We start from the raw sequence: 18,916 nt of genomic DNA on the forward strand, positions 1-18,916 counted from the left end.
TCAAAAAAATTGATCCTTCCAAATTTGCTACGGTTCTGGTAGGTCCTAGACCTGCACTCACCCCTGACCTTTATGGGAGTCTTGCAGGCTTCACTAACTGGCTATCCAATTCTAAATATGCTCAACATATTGACAGTAACAGCATGTAAGTTAAAAATCACACTACCAAAACAAAAAAAATAACAAAAGTAGTCACCGTCATCATATGGAAGCTAAATATCTGTTTTTAATTTCAGCAGCATTTGGATGAGGAAATAACAGGTAAGCTTATACTTCTTCTGAAAAACAAAAGTTATTTGAAGAGTGTTACATCTCACGAAAACTTGAACAGAAGCATATAACATCAATGAATGCACACAGTATCTGCATATGAAACCATAGGGATTCTACCTGTCGTCCTAACAAATAGGTTTCTCAACAAAATAGAAAACGATGATGCAATAAGTCTCTGATACACGAGCCCTGAATCCTTAACCCTTTTAACATAGCGCTCTTCTCTGTAATCATTTATATGTGAACACTTTTGAAATGGAGCACGTGCACCTGAAACACAACTAGATCATACAGTGAATCGCACCACAAAATTGCTATCACTGTGGAACAAACACATAAACTCTGTGATGTGCACATGTGCATACAGCGATGAGGCACATCAAATATACTCTTGCTTTATTTATAGATAAGCCACTCCCTTTGGCTTAAATTGAGCCACCTCTCTTCACAATTAAATAGAGAGGTAGGGTCTATTCACTGCCATTGTCCCCGTTGTAGAAAAGGAATTCCTGGTAATACGAATCACAGGTGAATTAAATTTATAAAAGTACATACGAAGATGCAGCAAGCCACTAAAAGAACAAGCATGTGCAATGCAATCAGTCTCGCCTTTGGGACCTTATATGTATTTAGCTATGCAGCACATTAGCCTGGGTGTTGAAACATCTACTGTTCTTTAACATGGAGGGAAAGTAAGCATCAAACTGCATGACACCCCAGGTATGGGACCACATGGAGAGAAATATTGCCTTTCACCATGCTGTTTTTGCCTCTGGCCCACGTTAAACCTTTTACCTCAGAAAACTAGTAGTGAAGAACAGACAACATATTTTTGGTCAAGTCCACATGCAAAAATATACATTAGCATTGCTTCCTAGTTTGATCTTCTTGAAATCTTTCACAAAGTTGGTGTATTCTTTAAATAAATGATAAATTACAAAAATATAAAATATCATACTCAACTTTAACACATGAAGTTAGTCTACTGAGCTGTTTGGGTTTTGTAAACCTTTGTGCATTATTATCTGTATCTCACAAACATACAAAGTAATTTGTGTGTCAAAGACACTACAGCCTCTTATGTATGCCCTAGACATACCTTCAATATAAGAATACAAACTTTACATTAAAAAGTGCATTCTAATTATAAAAGGTGTACTACTATTTATCTGCTGGTTTCAAAATGCTTCTAGAATCTTATGCAAATTGTAAGCAAAAATAGATTTGTGTGAAACACACAAAACTGAAAAATATTATTATAATATATTTTTGGATAGCTGAAAGAGATTTTTGTTGTATTTTAATAATTTTGACATTTCTCCTCTCTGCTGATAGGTGGGTGATGCTTATGAGCGTGCCATAGCGCAAATCTTGTGTGGCATCGGCATTAGGGTGAAGCCTTCTGCTGGAGTAACATCCACATCCGTTACCCCAGGAGGAAGGCGGAAGGTGAACTTCTGCAGCAGGCTTGTGAAGAAGATGAAGAGCTCCATCCTAGCAAGAGTCTCACCGGCACAGATCCTTCGACCTGAAACAAGCACATAAAGTAAATCCATCAAAAGCACAAAAAACAGAAATGTAACTACAAAGCAACAAGCTAGTTCTTTGTGCACTACATATCCAGAGTAGCGTGCTACTTGCAGAAAAAGCACTTCAACACAACATCAGGGGCAGCAAGCGCTATATAAATGCAAACCTTTTTCTCTCTTCTATCCCTCCACTATCCTTCTCAAAGCAAATAACTGACTAACATATCCACCACTCAAATTGCTTTCGTATGTCATTATACTAATTCCCCACCAATCCTTTATGGGTTCCGAAGTAGCATGCTACTTGCAGAAAAAGTGCTTCAACACTCATCAAGGGTAGTGTTGTGTAGTCCCTATCAACCTATATAGGATCTGCACATTTAGAAAATATAGACTCTGGGTTTAGTGTCCAGACTGATTATAGACACCCCCACCGGGTATGTTCGCCTGTATATCAGCTCGCTCCCAGTGCCACTGTAAACTACCAAGGAGAGAATAGTTCTTGGCAACTATCAAACATGACAAATCTGTCCCATCAGGGATCATGGAAACAATACAATACTGTTTGCAAAGTCACTCGTGCTCACTTGTTCACAGAGAGAGATGCACAGAATAAATGGTGGGGATGTTTTTCAATAAGCATTTATTGAACCATCATCATTCTAGTGTTAAATAGGTGTGCTGAAACAACCACAAGACAGAAACATTATGAGCACAAATAGAGTAAATAGATGGTAGATTCCTACCATAGTGCTAAAACAATTAATACAGGCAGGTATAAAAATACATGACAGTAATGCGTACTCCTACGATGCAACCCTAACTTGATCTACCTAAGTGTAACTAGCATGTAAGGAGGTGTAGAGCCAAGAATCCCTCTAGGCTGAAGCCAACCCCATTACCTGAAGTGAGAGACTGTGGGACCCTGTCTTGGTCTCGCGATGGACACCCACAAGGAATGTCAGACCACTGAGAGCTGGAGTGTCTGAATGCAGGAAACTCAGCGTCTTGCGTCAGTGTGTCAGCATGGAAGTCTTTCTCCTCTGCCTGCCTAAGGCAAAGATGTGGTGTATATAAACCCAAAAGGTGCTCTCAGGAGATTCTACCTTTGCTGTGTCATGTCGTCCATAACTGAAGGGATGACCCTTTTACATAGTTATTATGCAGAAGATGGTACTCATGCTGTGATTCTGAGAGTCTTCATGCATAAGGCTAGTTTTCAGGGAAAACCACACAACATTTTATGAAGAGTTTAACTAGGTAAAAGGTCAATACCAAAACCCGCTCTGTAGTGTAATGGTACGGCATATGTAGGTGAAAGGTTAGAAGAATACTCAAGCCTATATTGGGGTACCCTATGAAACATAACAGTAGCAAGCGCTGTATAAATGCAAACATTTTTACCTCTTTTATGCCTCCACTATCCTTCTCAAGCCAAATAACTGACTAACATATGCACCACTCAAATCACTTTCATATTTACTATCTATTTCACCACTAATCCCGTTATGGGTTCTGGAGTAACATGCTACTCGCTGAAAAAGCACTTCGACATCTTTTCAGGGGTAGTAAGCAGTATATAAATTCAATTGCAATACAATTACAAAAGAATGCATTGTTTTCTTAAAGCAGGTGTCATAAACATTAACACTCTCAAGGCTAACTAAGGCAATTTATGGATGATACTACAGGCAATATCCTAGTGATGTACTGTTTCACAATTATTATTTTTTGTTATCCTATGTCCAGATGTTTTCTGAACAAAAAAAGACAAGAGGTACATTGGATCTTAAGTTTAAGAGGGCTTTTGTTTTACTTGGTTGCGCTAAACCGCTGCAGCGATATACAGACTCTGATTTGGTCACTTGGGGCCATATGTATCAAGCAAATTAGCATTCGCAAAGGCCGAAATTCGCAAAATCCCGGCCTTTGCGAATGCTAATTTGCTAAATGGTATGTATGAAACATTTTGGCAGCAAAATAAGGAATCGCAAAATTTGCGATTCCTTATTTTGCGATTGCACTTAAGGAATCGCAAATTGTGCGATTCCTTAAATGCAATGTATCAAAGGAAAATTAATGCAAAAATGCCCATAAGGATTAGCAAATTGTTTTATTAAAAGAATTCGCAACTTACCACCAACTAGAAGTTGGTGGTAAGTTGCGAATTCTTTTAATAAAACAATTTATTAAAAATCCAAAGGTGCCATATGACGCTCATACATGCCCTTAGGGCATATATGTGCGCCATATGCCCACACATGTCATTTTCAGGGGTGCAGCAGGGTGTTCTTGTGACACCCCTGCACCCTTGAAAAAATTCCTAAATTGCGATTAGCCTCCTGGCCCATAGAAATGAATGGTAAATTTGCGATTAGCAATTTGCTAATCGCAATTTAGGAATGTTAAGGAATCGCTAAAAAGAAGCGATTTCCTACATACATATCATTTTGCGATTTCTAAATAGCAATTCCTTAAAAATCGCTATTTAGAAATCGCAAATGGTCATGATGATACATATGGCCCTTGGTCTCAGCATTATGCGAAACAGTAGGGAGGAATAAAGGGAAGATGCAAACAATGTTTCTGGATTGTGTGTTGCACAACCATTACTTACATAGCCATAAACATCCCCTTTTTGAAGGTCAAAAGCTACTTTTTACTGCAATTTTCAATCAAAAGGTACTACTTTCATCCAAAAAGTCATGGTTGGATGGGGCCTTATCAATATTAATACAGAAACATGGCTTTTGTGCAAGCAGCTGATGGCACACTCTGCACTTGTTCGGGGGTTTCCGCGTGGTTTGAGGATGAGGAACAACAACTATAAATCCTACCAAGGAAAGTTTTCTTGTTTGTGGGATGAACTTATTTAATATTGTATTTAGGGAGCACAGCATTTCCAGCACAAATACAGTACACAGAGGACAATACTAATTAGACCATAAACCAAAATTAGTGTTTATATGTACCAGCTGTATGGAAATTATTAGTGGGAATAGATATTGATCTAATTACATTTCTAATAACAAAGCACCCATGCAACAAAATACATATTTTCTAAGTTTGAGAGCCCCGTGAGAAATACATAAGTGTCTTCCGTTATTAGGAGGTGGTTCTTTAGGGCTGTTTTAGGATCTTTGAGGGGCTATAAGGGCGTCCTATACAGCAGAAAGAACGGAATCCAGACACAGCAAAGGGTGTTTTTGGTGAGACTAAGAGGTTTTGGTTAGCATATATTAGGTGAAAAGCATTAGAGAGCAGACATAGGTGCCTTGGATGACTTTGAATACTAGCATTAGAAGCTGAACAGGCACTTGCTTTTGTTGATCAGCAGCCAGATTAGTGGTGATATGTTGAGGTAGCGCTGTGTTTTGAGACATTGTATAATGGTCCAGTGGCGACGTTTAAGGTGTTCACTAGTGAGCAAATTTGATAAGGAAAACTGAATTCTGTGCTTTGGTTGTGCGGAAAGGGATGACTTGGTGGGTTGTGTGTGTATTTAGTTCTTGATAAATCCCTGAAGTGGCAGTCTCCACGATGTAAGGTTTCATTTCTTTAGAGAGAATCAATAGAACACCAAGTTTCCAGCAGAAGATGTGAAAGCCAGGGCAATCGGAGGGATGTTGTTTAAGTTAGTTATGGAAGTGGGTTTAGGACCTCCATCTAGGATGGGTTTATTATGATGAGACCAGGAGCCATCCAGGAATGAATGGCAGTAAGACAATGATACATGTATTCCTTGTGGAAGAATGAGACAGTTGTAAATGAGAACACAATTTGTATGGGTCATCAATGTAGAGATGGCTTGGAGGACGGTAGTTTGAAGTTCCAAGCAACCGAAAAGGAGTGGTTAAAGAGGTAAGAGGCACATTAATTGAGGCACAGGCTGTGATTCACAGGATATTTAGGAAGTGTATAAATTGGAGCAATCAACAGTGTCAAAAATAGCAGCGACAACATGGATCAAAGAGTGGTTAGAGCTTTCTATGGTGTGCCAAGGTGGTAAAGTTTGCTAAGTGTGAGAGTGCCGTTTCTGTACAGTTGGGAGAATGGTTTCAAATTGCAAATTATTAAACAGATTGTTAGGGGACCGTTAAATTATAAGCTGATTAAAAACAATTTGTTCTACAATTTCGGTGACAAAATGGAATTGGGATACTGACAGTAGAATGGGAACACGACATACAAACCAAAAGGTTACTAGTGATGGCAAGTACACAGAAGCGTACCAATGAGAGTCGTCCAGGCACTCCTTCATTGATCACCCATAAAGGGAACAATAATTTCCACAAACCCATATACAAACAAATCAATCTTAAATCGCCAAATTCTCGCCTTCTCACTTCCACCCTTACTACAACACCTCCCTTCACTTCCAATGCTCCTCATACACTCTCATCTCGACTCTGTCCAGCTAATAATAAAGACCACCCTCTCAGCATGGAGTCCCTCATAACATCACCTTGCTCCGCGACCTTCCAACGCAACCCATGGCTACCTGTAAACATGATTACAGGGTAATGAGATTCAATGAGATTGATCATTGCCTAAAACATCTTAGGGAGGATCTTCAGAGACTTAAGAACATTCAATAAATCAATCAGGAATTTGTAGAGCGCACTACTTACCCGTGAGGATCTCAAGGTGCTGGGGGAAAAGGGGGGGGGGGGCGCTACTGGTCCCACAGCCAGGTCTTGAGTAGCCTCCTGAAGGTCAGCAGGTCTTGGGTCTGTCATAGCTCAGTGGGAGGGTGTTCCAGGTCTTGGTGGCGAGGTGGGAGAAGGATCTACCACCGGTGGTTGTTCTTGCGAGGGACGGTGGTGAGGGCGAGGTCGGCGGAATGGAGCTGGCGGTTGGGGATGTAGAAGAAAAGTAGTCTGGGCCGGTCTTGTGGAGTGCCTTGTGTGCGTGGATTAGGAGCTTGAAGGAAATCCTCTTGATGATGGGGAGCCAGTGCAGGTTTCTCAGGTGGGGGGTGGTGTGGCTGTGGCATAGTACGTTGAGGATCAGGCGTGCAGAGAAGTTTTGAATGCGTTGCAGTCGTTTGATGAGCTTGGCCGGGGCTCCCGCGTAGAGGGCGTTTCCATAGTTGAGTCCGCTACTGACGAGGGCCTGGGTGACTGTTCTTTTATCTGTCAGGATTCAACTGTAGATCTTGCGGAGCATGCCGAGGGTGTTGAAGCAGGAGGAGGAGACTGCGTTGACTTGCTTGGTCATGGAGAGCGTTGAGTTGAGGATGACTCCCAGGTTGCGTGCCTGGTCGGCTTGTGTTGGGGCTGCTCCCAGTGCCGTAGGCCACCAGGAGTCATCCCAGGCTGAAGTGTTGGAACTGAGGATGAGGACCTCTGTCTTGTCCGTGTTCAGCTTCAGTCGGCTGATCTTCATCCAGTCGGCGACGGCCTTCATTCCTTTGCGGAGGTTGGATTTGGCGGTGAGGGGGTCCTTAGTGAGGGAGAGAATCAGTTCAGTGTCATCAGTGTAGGAGATTATGTTGAGGTCGTGCTGTTGGGCGACTTGTGCGAGCAGGGCAATGTAGATGTTGAACAGTGTCGGGCTGAGGGATGATCCCTGGGGTACGCCGCAGATGATTTGGAGGCTTCGGATTGGAATATTGGGGAGGCAGATGCTCTGGGTTCTGCTGGAGAGGAAGGAGGTGGTCCATTCCAGGGCCTTGTCTCTGATTCCTGAGTTGTGGAGGCATGTGCGGTGGCAGACAGTGTTGAAGACGGCAGAGAGGTCCAGGAGGATGAGGGCCGCGGTCTCAACGTTGTCCAGTAGGGTCCTGATGTCGTTGGTGGCAGCAATGAGGGCAGTCTCGGTGCTGTGGTTGCTGCGGAACCCTGACTGGGATGGGTCCAGGATGCTGTTTTCTTCGAGGTATCAGGTTAGCCGTCTGTTGACGATCTTCTCGATGACCTTGGATGGGAACGGAAGCAGGGAGATGGGCCAGAAGTTCTTGCGGTCTCTTGGGGTCCACCTTTGGTTTTTTGAGTAGAGCGTTGATCTCAGCTTGTTTCCAGTTCTCAGGGAAGGTCGCGGTCTCGAAGGAGAGATTGATGACGTTGTGCAGGTGGGGTGCGATGGAGCTGCTGGCTTTGTTAAAGATGTGGTGCGGGAGTGCGTCTGACGGGGAGCCAGGGTGGATTGTGCTCATGGTCTTGATGGTGTCATCTATGTTAATGTTGGCCCAGGCTGGAAGGGGGTCCTGGCCGATGGTGTGCGGGATGTCTGGAGTGTCGATGTCTGTTGGGGCTGTCTGGGCGTTGAAGCTGTCGTGGATGTCAGCGATCTTGCGGTGGAGGAAGGTGGCGAGGGAGTCACACAGGGCTTGCGACTGTGGGATGTCGTTGGGGTTGGATAGTTCCTTTACGATGTTGAAGAGCTCCTTGCTGATGTGTGCGTTGTTGTCGAGGCGGCCTTTGAAGGAGGTCCTCTTGGCAGACCTGATGAGGTGATGGTGTTTGCGGATGGCGTCTTTGTGGGCTGCGAGTCTGTCCGGTGTCTTTTCATTGTGCCGTTTCTTCTCTAGTTTCCGGAAGGTTCGCTTGGAGGCTAGGATTTCTGGGGTGAACCAGCTAGCTCTCTTGCTGGTGTCTCTGTGGGTGGGTTTCTTCAGCGGGGCAAGGGTGTTGGTGCAGTCGTTGATCCAACATCTGAGGTTGCAGGCGGCTTTGTCGATGTTGGAAGTGTCGGTGGGTGGGGTGAGAGAGAGGTTTGCGTGTAGTTGGTCTTCCATGATTTTGCTCCAGCAGCGGCGGGGGATCTGTTGGGTGCGTTGGTGTGTTGGGGGTTTCTGGAAGGTGAAGTGGATGCAGCGGTGGTCGGTCCAGATGAGTTCAGTCGTGTGGCTGAAGGAGACGTGGGAGCTTGAGGAGAAGACGGGCTCAAGCGTGTGGCCGGTGGAATGGGTAGGCGTTGTGACGAGCTACCTCAGTCCGAGGTTGGTGAGGTTGTCGATCAGGGTGGTGGAGTTGCTGTTGTTGTTGTTGTTCTCATGGTGAAAGTTCAGGTCTCCGAGGAAGATGTAGTCTGTGGAGGTCAGGGCATGCATGCTGATGAAGTGGGGGATGGAGTCGCTGAATTGGGGTCGGGGTCCGGAGGGTATGTAGATGAGGGTACCTCTGTGGGTGGTGTTAGGATCTGTGTGGATCTGGAAGTGCATGTGTTCTGGGGCTCTGAGAGTGTCGTCTGTCTTGGTCGAGACTAGGGGTGGGCAGAATTTGCAAAATTGCCTTTCGCAAAATTTCGCGAAACAGCAAGAAATCTCCGTGAACACGTGGAATTTCTCGTGCTCGTGGAGATTTAGGAGGCGGGCTGCTTTGCGAGTTCACATGCCTCTCTTGTGTTTATAAAAGGTCAGAGACTGATCAGAGCAGCAGATGAGGAGAAAGAAGCTCCTGGTCACAGGAACTGCACAGGGATTGCGCTTGTGAAAGTCAAGGATGCAAATGCCTCTGTCAGGAATCCCCGGCGGCCGGTAAATCACTGCCTGCAATGCGTATTTATCTTGAACATGAACGAAAACTACATTTCCCATGTTTCATAGCGCGGCGCGTCAGAATGACGATGCGCGACCAGGAAACAGGATATCATGGCGTTAGCGGAAGACGCCTTGCCGATTATTCGATCCTGACGTTCATGCAAGAGGCTCGTGTGACCAGTTCTTTGTGTTGTGTTTGTTCGGGTGGGCTGAAGGAAGCTCACGCCGGATTGATTTTGGGAACCCGCTGGATTAACAGGTGGGGCTTAGGAAGCGCCCGTTCCGGTTGCAGATCCTCCGCGTTTGGAACCCAGTTCTGCACCGCTCGTGTGGAATAATCAGAGGGGCTTAGGAAGCGCCCACATCGCGTTTTGCGTGTTCCAGCTACAGGTTTTCCCCGAGCAAGGGGGGTACTAATTCTGTGCTGTACTTTGTGTTACTGTTGACAATTGTTTCCAACTCGGCTGAGTTCGGAAGTCTGGTCGGATACTGAAGCCAAGTATCCGTGTACTTCAGGGGAGGAGTGGTCCTGCTGTTTCCCTGCAGAGACGTATCTGCAGGGGAGTTAAGTCCTTCTCCTCATTTTTGATTTCGCTGGGCAATAGTTACGTTTATGTCATATTTCCTGGATGAATACCCTAATTGACTCCCGTGTTGGTTGAGAAACTCTTAGGGTGTTTTTGGTACTTGCTGGTACTATCTCTCCCTGTACAGTCGGAGGGGAATGTTATTTTCTTTACACAGTGACAGGCGATGTGAACCCTCATTGGCATTTAGGTTCTCTTCCAGTTCTCAGTGGGTAGGTGGTGAATGTTCTTCCTTACATCTCGTGCTTTTGAAACCCTATGCATAGTGGTGGGAAGGAAGGGGCCTATTTATGGTCTTCTTTATATATTTAAGCAGGAAAGCCTGGGAATTGAGAAGACGCCTGTTCTGTCACTCTTCGTTCCATCTCACCTGTAGAATTCTTCAGGTGGGTGTCAAACATAACGATATTGGTAGAGAGTAGTTAGGCATAGAGTGGTTCTTCCATTTATTCCCTGCTTTATATATTACAGGTCTCCAGCTCCAGTTGCCCAGCTGTTCCCCTCCGGACTACCTTATTTTTTCCCCCGCTTGATCTCCTTAATAGTCTGTGTTACACAGAGCCAGACTTGGGACGATCTAGAGGTGGGCCCCTGTTTAGCATCAATCCAATCCTAAGGAGCAACGACGCAAGGCCTGACAGCCTCCATCAAGCATCACAGCTACTTTTCTAGGGTAGATATGGGGAGAAAGCACACCTGCCCAGCTTTGACAAAGTTCATGATTTTTTTGGGCTGATTAATGAGTTACTGAATTTGAGCTTAAACTTGGGCACCTCCTTTATTCATATCTGTAAGTGCTTCCTGTTCAGGTTTCATTTTTGTGACAGGAGCACTGTTCCAGAAAGAATCCTGCCTTGTATATTTATCCAGTAAGATGTCACCGTTTGTGCAACACAATTCCGTTCTGCCGCGGATCGCAGAAGTTTTGACAAAGCCGAAATTTTGCAAGTTCCGCGAGCGCAACAGAATTTGCCGACCACCCCTACTTGAGACCCTGGCGCTGTTCTTGTGGACGATGGCGATTCCTCCTCCAACTCCGTTGGTGCGGTCTCATTTGAGATGCAGATCTCTCGGAGTTCAAATAACAACATGGTAAACAGAACTGATTTCCTCACAGGCATCCCCCCCACTCCATGTCCCAAACTAATCTACAGCTAATCTGGGATCTGGATCTATACCTTATCCTAATGATGCGTCTCGCCCATAGAGATCTAATCAAGATTTGACAAGCAAGGAGATCCATGAACTCCTCCTCTCTTATCAGTCCAAAAAGAATACTAGCAGTTCCGATAAAAATCAAATACAAACCATCCAAGTGAATCCTTTCAGAGAACCGAGCCTCAACCACAACGCAAGAAACAAGAATAACCTCAAGCGTGTCTTGTTGTCACAGGTGGCATCTCTTCATAATAATAAGCAGCTGAAGCGCATGCTCCTCAATGGCAGATCAGCAAATAAACCCGCAGCAGATATCTACGACCTCATTCTCTCACACAAATTCAACACATTTATTCTCACGGAAACATGGTTAAACAACTCATCTCATCTCATCGTAGATCTAGTTGTCTCACCTAGTCACAAGATCATTCGACTAGATAGACAAGAGAAAATAGGGGGTGGAATATCATGCATCTACCACAATTCTCTTTCAGTAGGCCAATTGGAAACAATAGTGGTCACGATATGTGGATATCTTAGCATCAACATTTGTAACATCAACATTTGTAATATACATGCCTTCTATCACCCTCTGGGTGGTAACTCTTTTTTCATTGAACAATTCATGGAAATCAACACACTGAATGACAATCTTCAAGGGCCCCAGATCATCCTGGGTGACTTTAATCTACACTGGAATGAACCTAACGACCACTCAGTGAATAACCTAAAATCTTTTCTATTAAACCATGAGTTATCCCAAATTTGTGACAGGCCAACACACAAGGGGGAGATCCTGGACCATTTTATCTCAAAAACTGACACTATTTTCCTAGAATCTATTAGCCCCTGTGACTGGACAGACCATTATTGCATTACTTTCCTCATCAATTTAAAGGTAATCCCTAAGCATGAACAACCAAAGAAAATAAAACAATGGAAAAGGGATCTTCGTAATATAAACCACAATGAACTAATACCCTATACAATAATAACTTGATCCCACAGACCAACATTGAGAATCTCAATGAGCTCACCGACTACTACAACACTTCCATATTAAAAATCATGGACTCCATCGCGCTTCTTCAACAGAAACATATATCCAATAATAATTTAAAGCCCTGGTTCAATGACAACCTGAACACAGAAAGACGCAATCTTTGAACAGCAGAAAGAGCTAGTAGAAACCTATGGTAGACTGCTATGATCCTCACAACTACCGACGTATCTCCAACATCTCTACTCTGGCAAAGCTCTTAGAAAAATGTGTTCAGTCAACTCTGCAACCACATAGACAAATATCAACTCCTCAACCAACACCAATCAGGCTTCTGACAAGATCAGAGCACTTAACCTTCACTTACTCATATAGTGGATGACATACTAAAAATGCTGGATCAAAATGAATCATGCCTTCTGATACTGCTTGATTTATCGGCCGCCTTTGATACTGTCAAACATGATAATCTATTGTACTTACTGGAACAAAGGATGGGCTATTACAATGGTTTGCTTCCTTCCTCCAAAACTGATCCCTAAGAGTCAAAATGAATCAATCTCTGTTTATGTCCCATGCGATCATGCTTGGCGTTCCTCAAGGTTCTGCTCTTTCATCCATTCTATTTAACCTATTCCTTGAACCACTGGCTTACCTCCTAAAACCTTCTAATATCCAATACCATATGTACGCTGATGACACTCTGCTGTATCTCAAAATTGCCTCCCAAGAGGACATTACATCCCTCAATTCCATCTCACAAAACAAACACCTCTGATTCACAGTTAACCATCTCAAACTATACGCTGCCAAAACCTGAATTTCTTCTCATCTCTCCACTGAACTACCGCCCCAAGATTGATGTTTAGTTGAACCATCTTACAGCCCTAAAATGCTCTTCCCACATCATAGACTCTGCTAGATCATTAGGTATCAAATTAGACGAACATCTAAAGATACAGGATCATATCAGCGCAGCCACCAAATGAGCAAATTACCAACTAAGCATTCTGTGGAAACTTATACCCTATCTACCACAAGAAGACCTAAAACAAGCGGTCCAAGCTCTAGTATTACCCAGACTGGATTATGGTAGTGCTACACTAGGAGGCTTACCTCAATACAAATTAGCCCCGCTAAGAGCAACCCTCAACGCGGCAGCCAGACTTGTCCTTGGAACAAAAAAAAGAGCACACATCTCACCGGATCTAAAATCACTAAACTGGCTACCATACAAAGGCAAAAATCCAGCTAATAATTGCCTGCATGACACATAAGGTGTTATATCTCAATACTCCCAGTTACCTGGCTCAAAAACTAGAAAAATCTGGGAGCAGCAGATCCTCACGAAGTGCGCTCACATTGCTTCTGAAACCCCAATGAACTCACACAAAGAAAATGGGTGCCAGAGCATTCTTGGCTATTGCACCCAAGATATGGAACTACCTCCTCCTTCATTAAAGAAGTCAAATCTTTTCTACAGAACAAAGTTTTTACCTTAAGACAATATGACGGCCACATTGAAAATATATAGCCAGCAAACTCCTATGGGGATTGTCCCTCCTATTACTGTCTTTATTCAAGACCAATCCGTGTTATCCTATTATACTTTATGATTTATTTGGTTGTCACACATGTATTTCCTGGTTATTTTTGTGGCATTTTTCCAGACCAAATGTTACCCACTAGTGTCACGTTCGCGCTATACAAAACTTTATAAATAAATACATTTAAAATAAAATAAGGCAGTGCGATTATCACACAGTCAGGCAGAATGTTGTAGGATGCTTGATCAGCCTAGACTGCATTGGTATTTCCAATGTTGCGGTCACCTGGAGAGCACTCCTCAAACGACGAGAAGCATTGGGCAAGATGGTAGGTGAGAAGATTCTGCATTAGGTCAATGATGTCAAACTTGGCTTCTTCCTCCTGTGCCAAGTCATAACTATGAGCTAGAAGACATGGAAGCAACATGCTTTTTTTTTTTTTTTAATTTTTGAAAACCTTCATTATGCACTGTCAGAGAACAAATACGGGCCTACAACCATCTGGCCGGCCTCGAAACTTTTGTAAGCATTGTTGCAAAATATACTTCAACCCAGTAGCACTTCAGTACATAAAAGCATTCAACGTGTGTTACACTAAATTCCACTTGCCACCGAGTATCAGGAGAAGTTAAGGTTAATTTTCAAAATATTTTGTAATATATAAGGAGATACAGAAGCTAAGAAGGATCAGTGTACATAGAGTCCATCTAGGAAGTAAGCGGGCAACGTCTATCAGATAAAATCCAACGAGCAGTAAACATAGCCAAAATGGCGGCACAGGGATAGCACAACAGGATGATTAAGCACAAAGCATGCACGCCAGCCGCTACCCATCTAACACCAAACCACCCCACTGACCCAGGAAGAAGCAAAAGGAAAGGGATAAAACAAAGGAGAAAAACAAGGCCCATAGAAACAAAAGCGAACCAAAGAAGACCCCCACCCTACACGCATGCAGAGGCTATGCCCCCCCCCCCCCCTAGCAGTGTGCCTGTTGCCCAAAAAAGAGTACCCAAAATGCAGAAACAAAGTGAAGAGAGAAAAGAAAAAGAATTCCATAATAGCGGAGGAGGGCCAAGCGAGTATACTCAAAGCAATCAACGTGCGCAACCACGGCCGCCCATCCCCAGGCCCCAAGACCAATACAGAACCAACACCCAACTCCCCGGTATGTGCATTATAGTTCCAGCAATAAGAACTTCAGCAGGCAAAGAAGAAATAAACAGCCTCAACCCAGCCCCTTATGGTCCAATGTGCCAACAGAGTCCAACTGCGCGATAGCCATCCTGGGTGGGGTAGGCAGACGAAACGACCTCAGCAGAGTAGAACGCTGACCGCCATGGACTGTCCAACACGAAGCCCAGCATGTTACAATCGTACCAGGAGGAAGAACACGCAGCATTAGTCCGCCAAGAAAAGTCAACCAAAGCAGTAGCATCAGTTTCAGGGGAAGATAGCAAGTTCCACCAGTAGACCACAATGGAGCTGCCGGGCATGGCTTTTGGGGAAGATTCCCACGCCGCCGCATGAGACCATGAATATCAGACGTCTTCCCGGCCAATACATGTAGCGACACGGCGGGGGCAGGATCCTGTGCCAGCAGCGCAACTGTGGACAGCTGAATAGGCAATCCGCAGTAATGGGGCATAGGGTGTGGCGCAGCGACCAGCACTCACAGGCAAGCTTGGTCGGTCGGAACCACAATGGATGAAATAGCGTCCAGCCGGTCCTCCAGGTCTCGAACAACAGCACATTGGGCATCACGTAACTCACCCAGGGCTCCCAGAACATCGGTAATCCGCAGGGGCGTCTCAGGAAATAAGGGTACAGCAATTCCCTGTACGTCGGGCATACCAGCAAAAAGTGGTGCTCGAGATTGAGAGCCATCCTCCCAAGGGACCAGTCGATCCTCGAGTTGCCACTGCACACACTGCTCACTGGCGTGTGCCAGGTCCTGAAGCTGGACGCCATCGCCTCTTACAGTTAGCCGATCACCCCGCCGGCGCTCACCGCAACATAGCCAAGCAGGGGGCACAGGGGCAGTCCAGTCCATTTCTACACCCCGCAACACGCTTTGTTAATTGTAATTTCCAAAAGTGAAGTGCTTCTAGATATTTCTGGCTCAGGTTCCCTAATTTAGATTAAGTTGTGTCTTTTCCTGTGATGTCAGATCATGCTTGAATTATATTTAATGGAGGCAGTAATGCGTATTGCGTGTGTCACAGTGCCCATATCCCACTCACTACTACATTTGTCTCTGAATGTTCCTCCTGATTTTCTCTTTGATTGACTGGATATCCTTATTCTTCTTCTCTGACATCAGGCAGAGCTTGATGTTTAACTTATCTACATCTGAATTAAATGCTATCCTTACTTAAGCATAACAAGATCGCCTGGGGTATTTTTTACTTTTTGTGTCTTTTTCCTCCTAAATGAATTCTCTTATGGAGCCACTTGCAACCTTTCAAGTATACTACTTATTTCTGGTCAGAAATGTGGCTTCCTGGATGAGTCTCCCTTTCTTTGAGTAATCAAGAAGAGAACTTAACAGACCTTCTCTAGGTGTGCATTATGTTATCTTCACAAGAGACAGGACCACAGCAGATCTGGACATGAGAGTGAATTGCCAAATTTGAAGGAGTGATTCAATAAATAGGTTCAGCAGAGTAGAGCCTTGAAAGTCTGAGGGCTCTTAGGCTCACAACGGACTTGTGATAGATGGATCAAGAGTTTTTAGTATGTGGATGAGCTTTGTAGCTAATATGGTAAATTACAAGTGAGATCACAGGTATCAGAAGTATTGGAGGGTAGAGTTGAAAGATTTCTTTGTTATTAGAGATTTTTGAGGAGTTTGTGGTAGAGGTAGTAAGTTATGAATAGTGCTTGACAGTCATTCTAATATGGTGATAAATAGTTTTATTCTTACACCACTTGCAAAAGTAAAATATGTATTATGGTTATCAGAAAGCACATGTTAGATGTGATTGATGGTTGTGGGTATGAGGTAACTTAGGAAAATGTGTGAGTAGGACAGTGAGAATCAGAGAATTTTTGATTTGGTCAAATGATTCAGGCATTTGTTTCAGAAAATATTGTAGGAAAAAGCGGATGTTTTCTTTTCGGAATTAGGTTGGTACTGCCGAGGCATAGGACAGGAGGGAGATTAATTGTATGTGTATGGTAGCATGGTAATCTCCAATAGGAGCCTTATGTGTCTGTCAATTAGCCATAATATGTGCAGATAACGCTAATAAAGAAAAAGGAATTGCTCTGTGATCTGACCAGGTCTGTCAAATCTAAGAAGAAACCCATAGCTAGGGTATAGTGTCACATTGGGTCTGCAACAAAAGATGCATATTTTATTTAGAAATACAACAGTGACAATCAGTATGTCCATACCATAAAACCATATTGTATTTTTTCTCACTAAAGAAGGGCAGGTAAAAATGGCTAGGCAAGGAGTAGATAAATGAGGTTCTCTAATATACGTCTATGTACAATAGGGCTGGAAGTGCATTCTCCACTGAAGAGGAGGGTAAGAAATCAAGGAAGGTATAACAGGCAGATGCAGAAGAGAAGGAATTTGATTAGGAAATAAGCATTCATGTGCTGTTGCAAGGAAGCAAATCTTTGTTACAATCTTGAGTACGGTGTAGAAGACAAAAGTCCTGTGCTCAATGAAGGGCTGACTTCATGTTTTCTGGATAGATAATTAACTCCACTTAACCCAAAATGTAAACCAACCCTTATATGAGCATGGAGCCCCATGCATGGTAAGTTACAAGAAATTGGTGATTGATGATAGTGGATTATAGATTTGGAAGCGCATGTTTTTTACAAGTTTTCCCTAGAGTGTTTTATTTATACATGTCCTCTCTCTTATAATCACTCCACTTCGGTAATGCACTCCACTTTTTACTGTGGAAAGGTTGAGGGACACAAATTAAATATCCTGTATGTGTGGATATCAATCAATCAATCAATCAATCAATCAATCAATCATCACAATTTATATAGTGCGCTACTCACCCGGGAGGGTCTCAATGCGCTGGGAGGGAGGGGTTCGCCACTGCTCGAAAAGCCAGGTCTTGAGTTGCTTCCTGAAGGAGAGATGGTCCTGAGTTCGCCGGAGGTGGGTGGGGAGGGAGTTCCATGTCTTGGCTGCCAGGTAGGAGAAGGATCTTCCTCCGGCGGTGTTTCTGCGGATGCGTGGGACGACGGCGAGGGCGAGGATGGTCGATCGTAGCTGTCGGGTGGGCGTGTAGAAGGTCAGTCGGCTGTTGAGGTATTTGGGGCCCAGGTCGTGGAGAGCCTTGTGTGCGTGGGTGAGGAGTCTGAATGTGATCCTCTTGCTGATGGGGAGCCAGTGCAGGTCTCTCAGGTGGCCGGAGATGTGGGTGTGTCGGGGGATGTCTAGGATGAGTTGTGCGGAGGCGTTCTGGATGCGTTGGAGTTTTCTCTGAAGTATGGCTGTGGTACCGGCGTAAAGGGTGTTTCCGTAGTCCAGTCGGCTGGTGACGAGTGCCTGGGTGACCGTCTTCCTGGTTTCGGTAGGGATCCATCGGAAGATATTGCGGAGCATGTGCAGGGTGTTGAAGCATGATGATGAGACGGCGTTGACTTGCCTGGTCATTGATAGGGAGGAGTCCAGGATGAAGCCCAGGTTGCGTGCTTGGTACGTCGGCTTCGGAGTGATGCCCAGGGCAGGTGGCCACCACGAGTTGTCCCAGGCAGAGGGTGATGTTCCCAGGATGAGGACTTCCGTCTTGTCTGAGTTCAGTTTCAGGCGGCTGTTCTTCATCCACTCGGCGACGTCTTTCATCCATTCGTGTAGGTTGGTTCTGGCGGTGGAGGGGTCGTTGGTGAGGGAGAGGATCCGCTGGGTGTCGTCGGCGTAGGAGATGATGTTGAGGTTGTGTTGGCGGGCGATGGCTGCGAGGGGGCTCATGTAGACGTTGAAGAGGGTGGGGCTGAGTGATGATCCTTGTGGTACGCCGCAGATGACTTCTGTGGCCTCTGATCTGAATGGGGGAGACGGACTCTCTGGGTTCTTCCGGTGAGGAACGAGGTGATCCATTCCAGAGCCTTCTCTTGGATTCCGATGTTGCTGAGGCACTGCACTAGGGTGCGGTGGCAGACAGTGTTGAACGCTGCGGAGAGGTCCAGGAGGATGAGGGCCGCCGTTTCCCCGTTATCGAGCAGGGATTTGATGCCTTCAGTAGCTGCGATGAGGGCGGGTGCGGTGCTGTGGTTGGCTCTGAAACTGGACTGCGAGTGGTCAAGGGATCCAGTTGTCTCGAGGAAGGCGGCAAGCTGTCTGTTGACAGACTTCTCGATGA

At 44.7% G+C, this 18,916-nt stretch overlaps 1 protein-coding gene across 1 annotated transcript in view; it reads right to left on the minus strand.

Moving 5' to 3' along the window:
• Positions 1 to 206: 206 nt before the first annotated feature.
• Positions 207 to 18,916, minus strand: part of LOC147706990 (cytochrome P450 2K1-like) — a 528,089-nt gene continuing 509,379 nt past the window's right edge. Inside the window, exon 9 of the mRNA XM_086926217.1 lies at positions 207 to 1,801. Coding sequence (XP_086782343.1) covers positions 1,620 to 1,801 — 182 coding nt within the window. The 3' untranslated portion in view covers positions 207 to 1,619. The remainder of the gene's footprint in view (positions 1,802 to 18,916) is intronic.

Source organism: Lissotriton vulgaris, chromosome 6 (genome assembly GCF_964263255.1).
Source record: "Lissotriton vulgaris chromosome 6, aLisVul1.2, whole genome shotgun sequence".
Lineage (NCBI taxonomy): Eukaryota > Metazoa > Chordata > Amphibia > Caudata > Salamandridae > Lissotriton > Lissotriton vulgaris.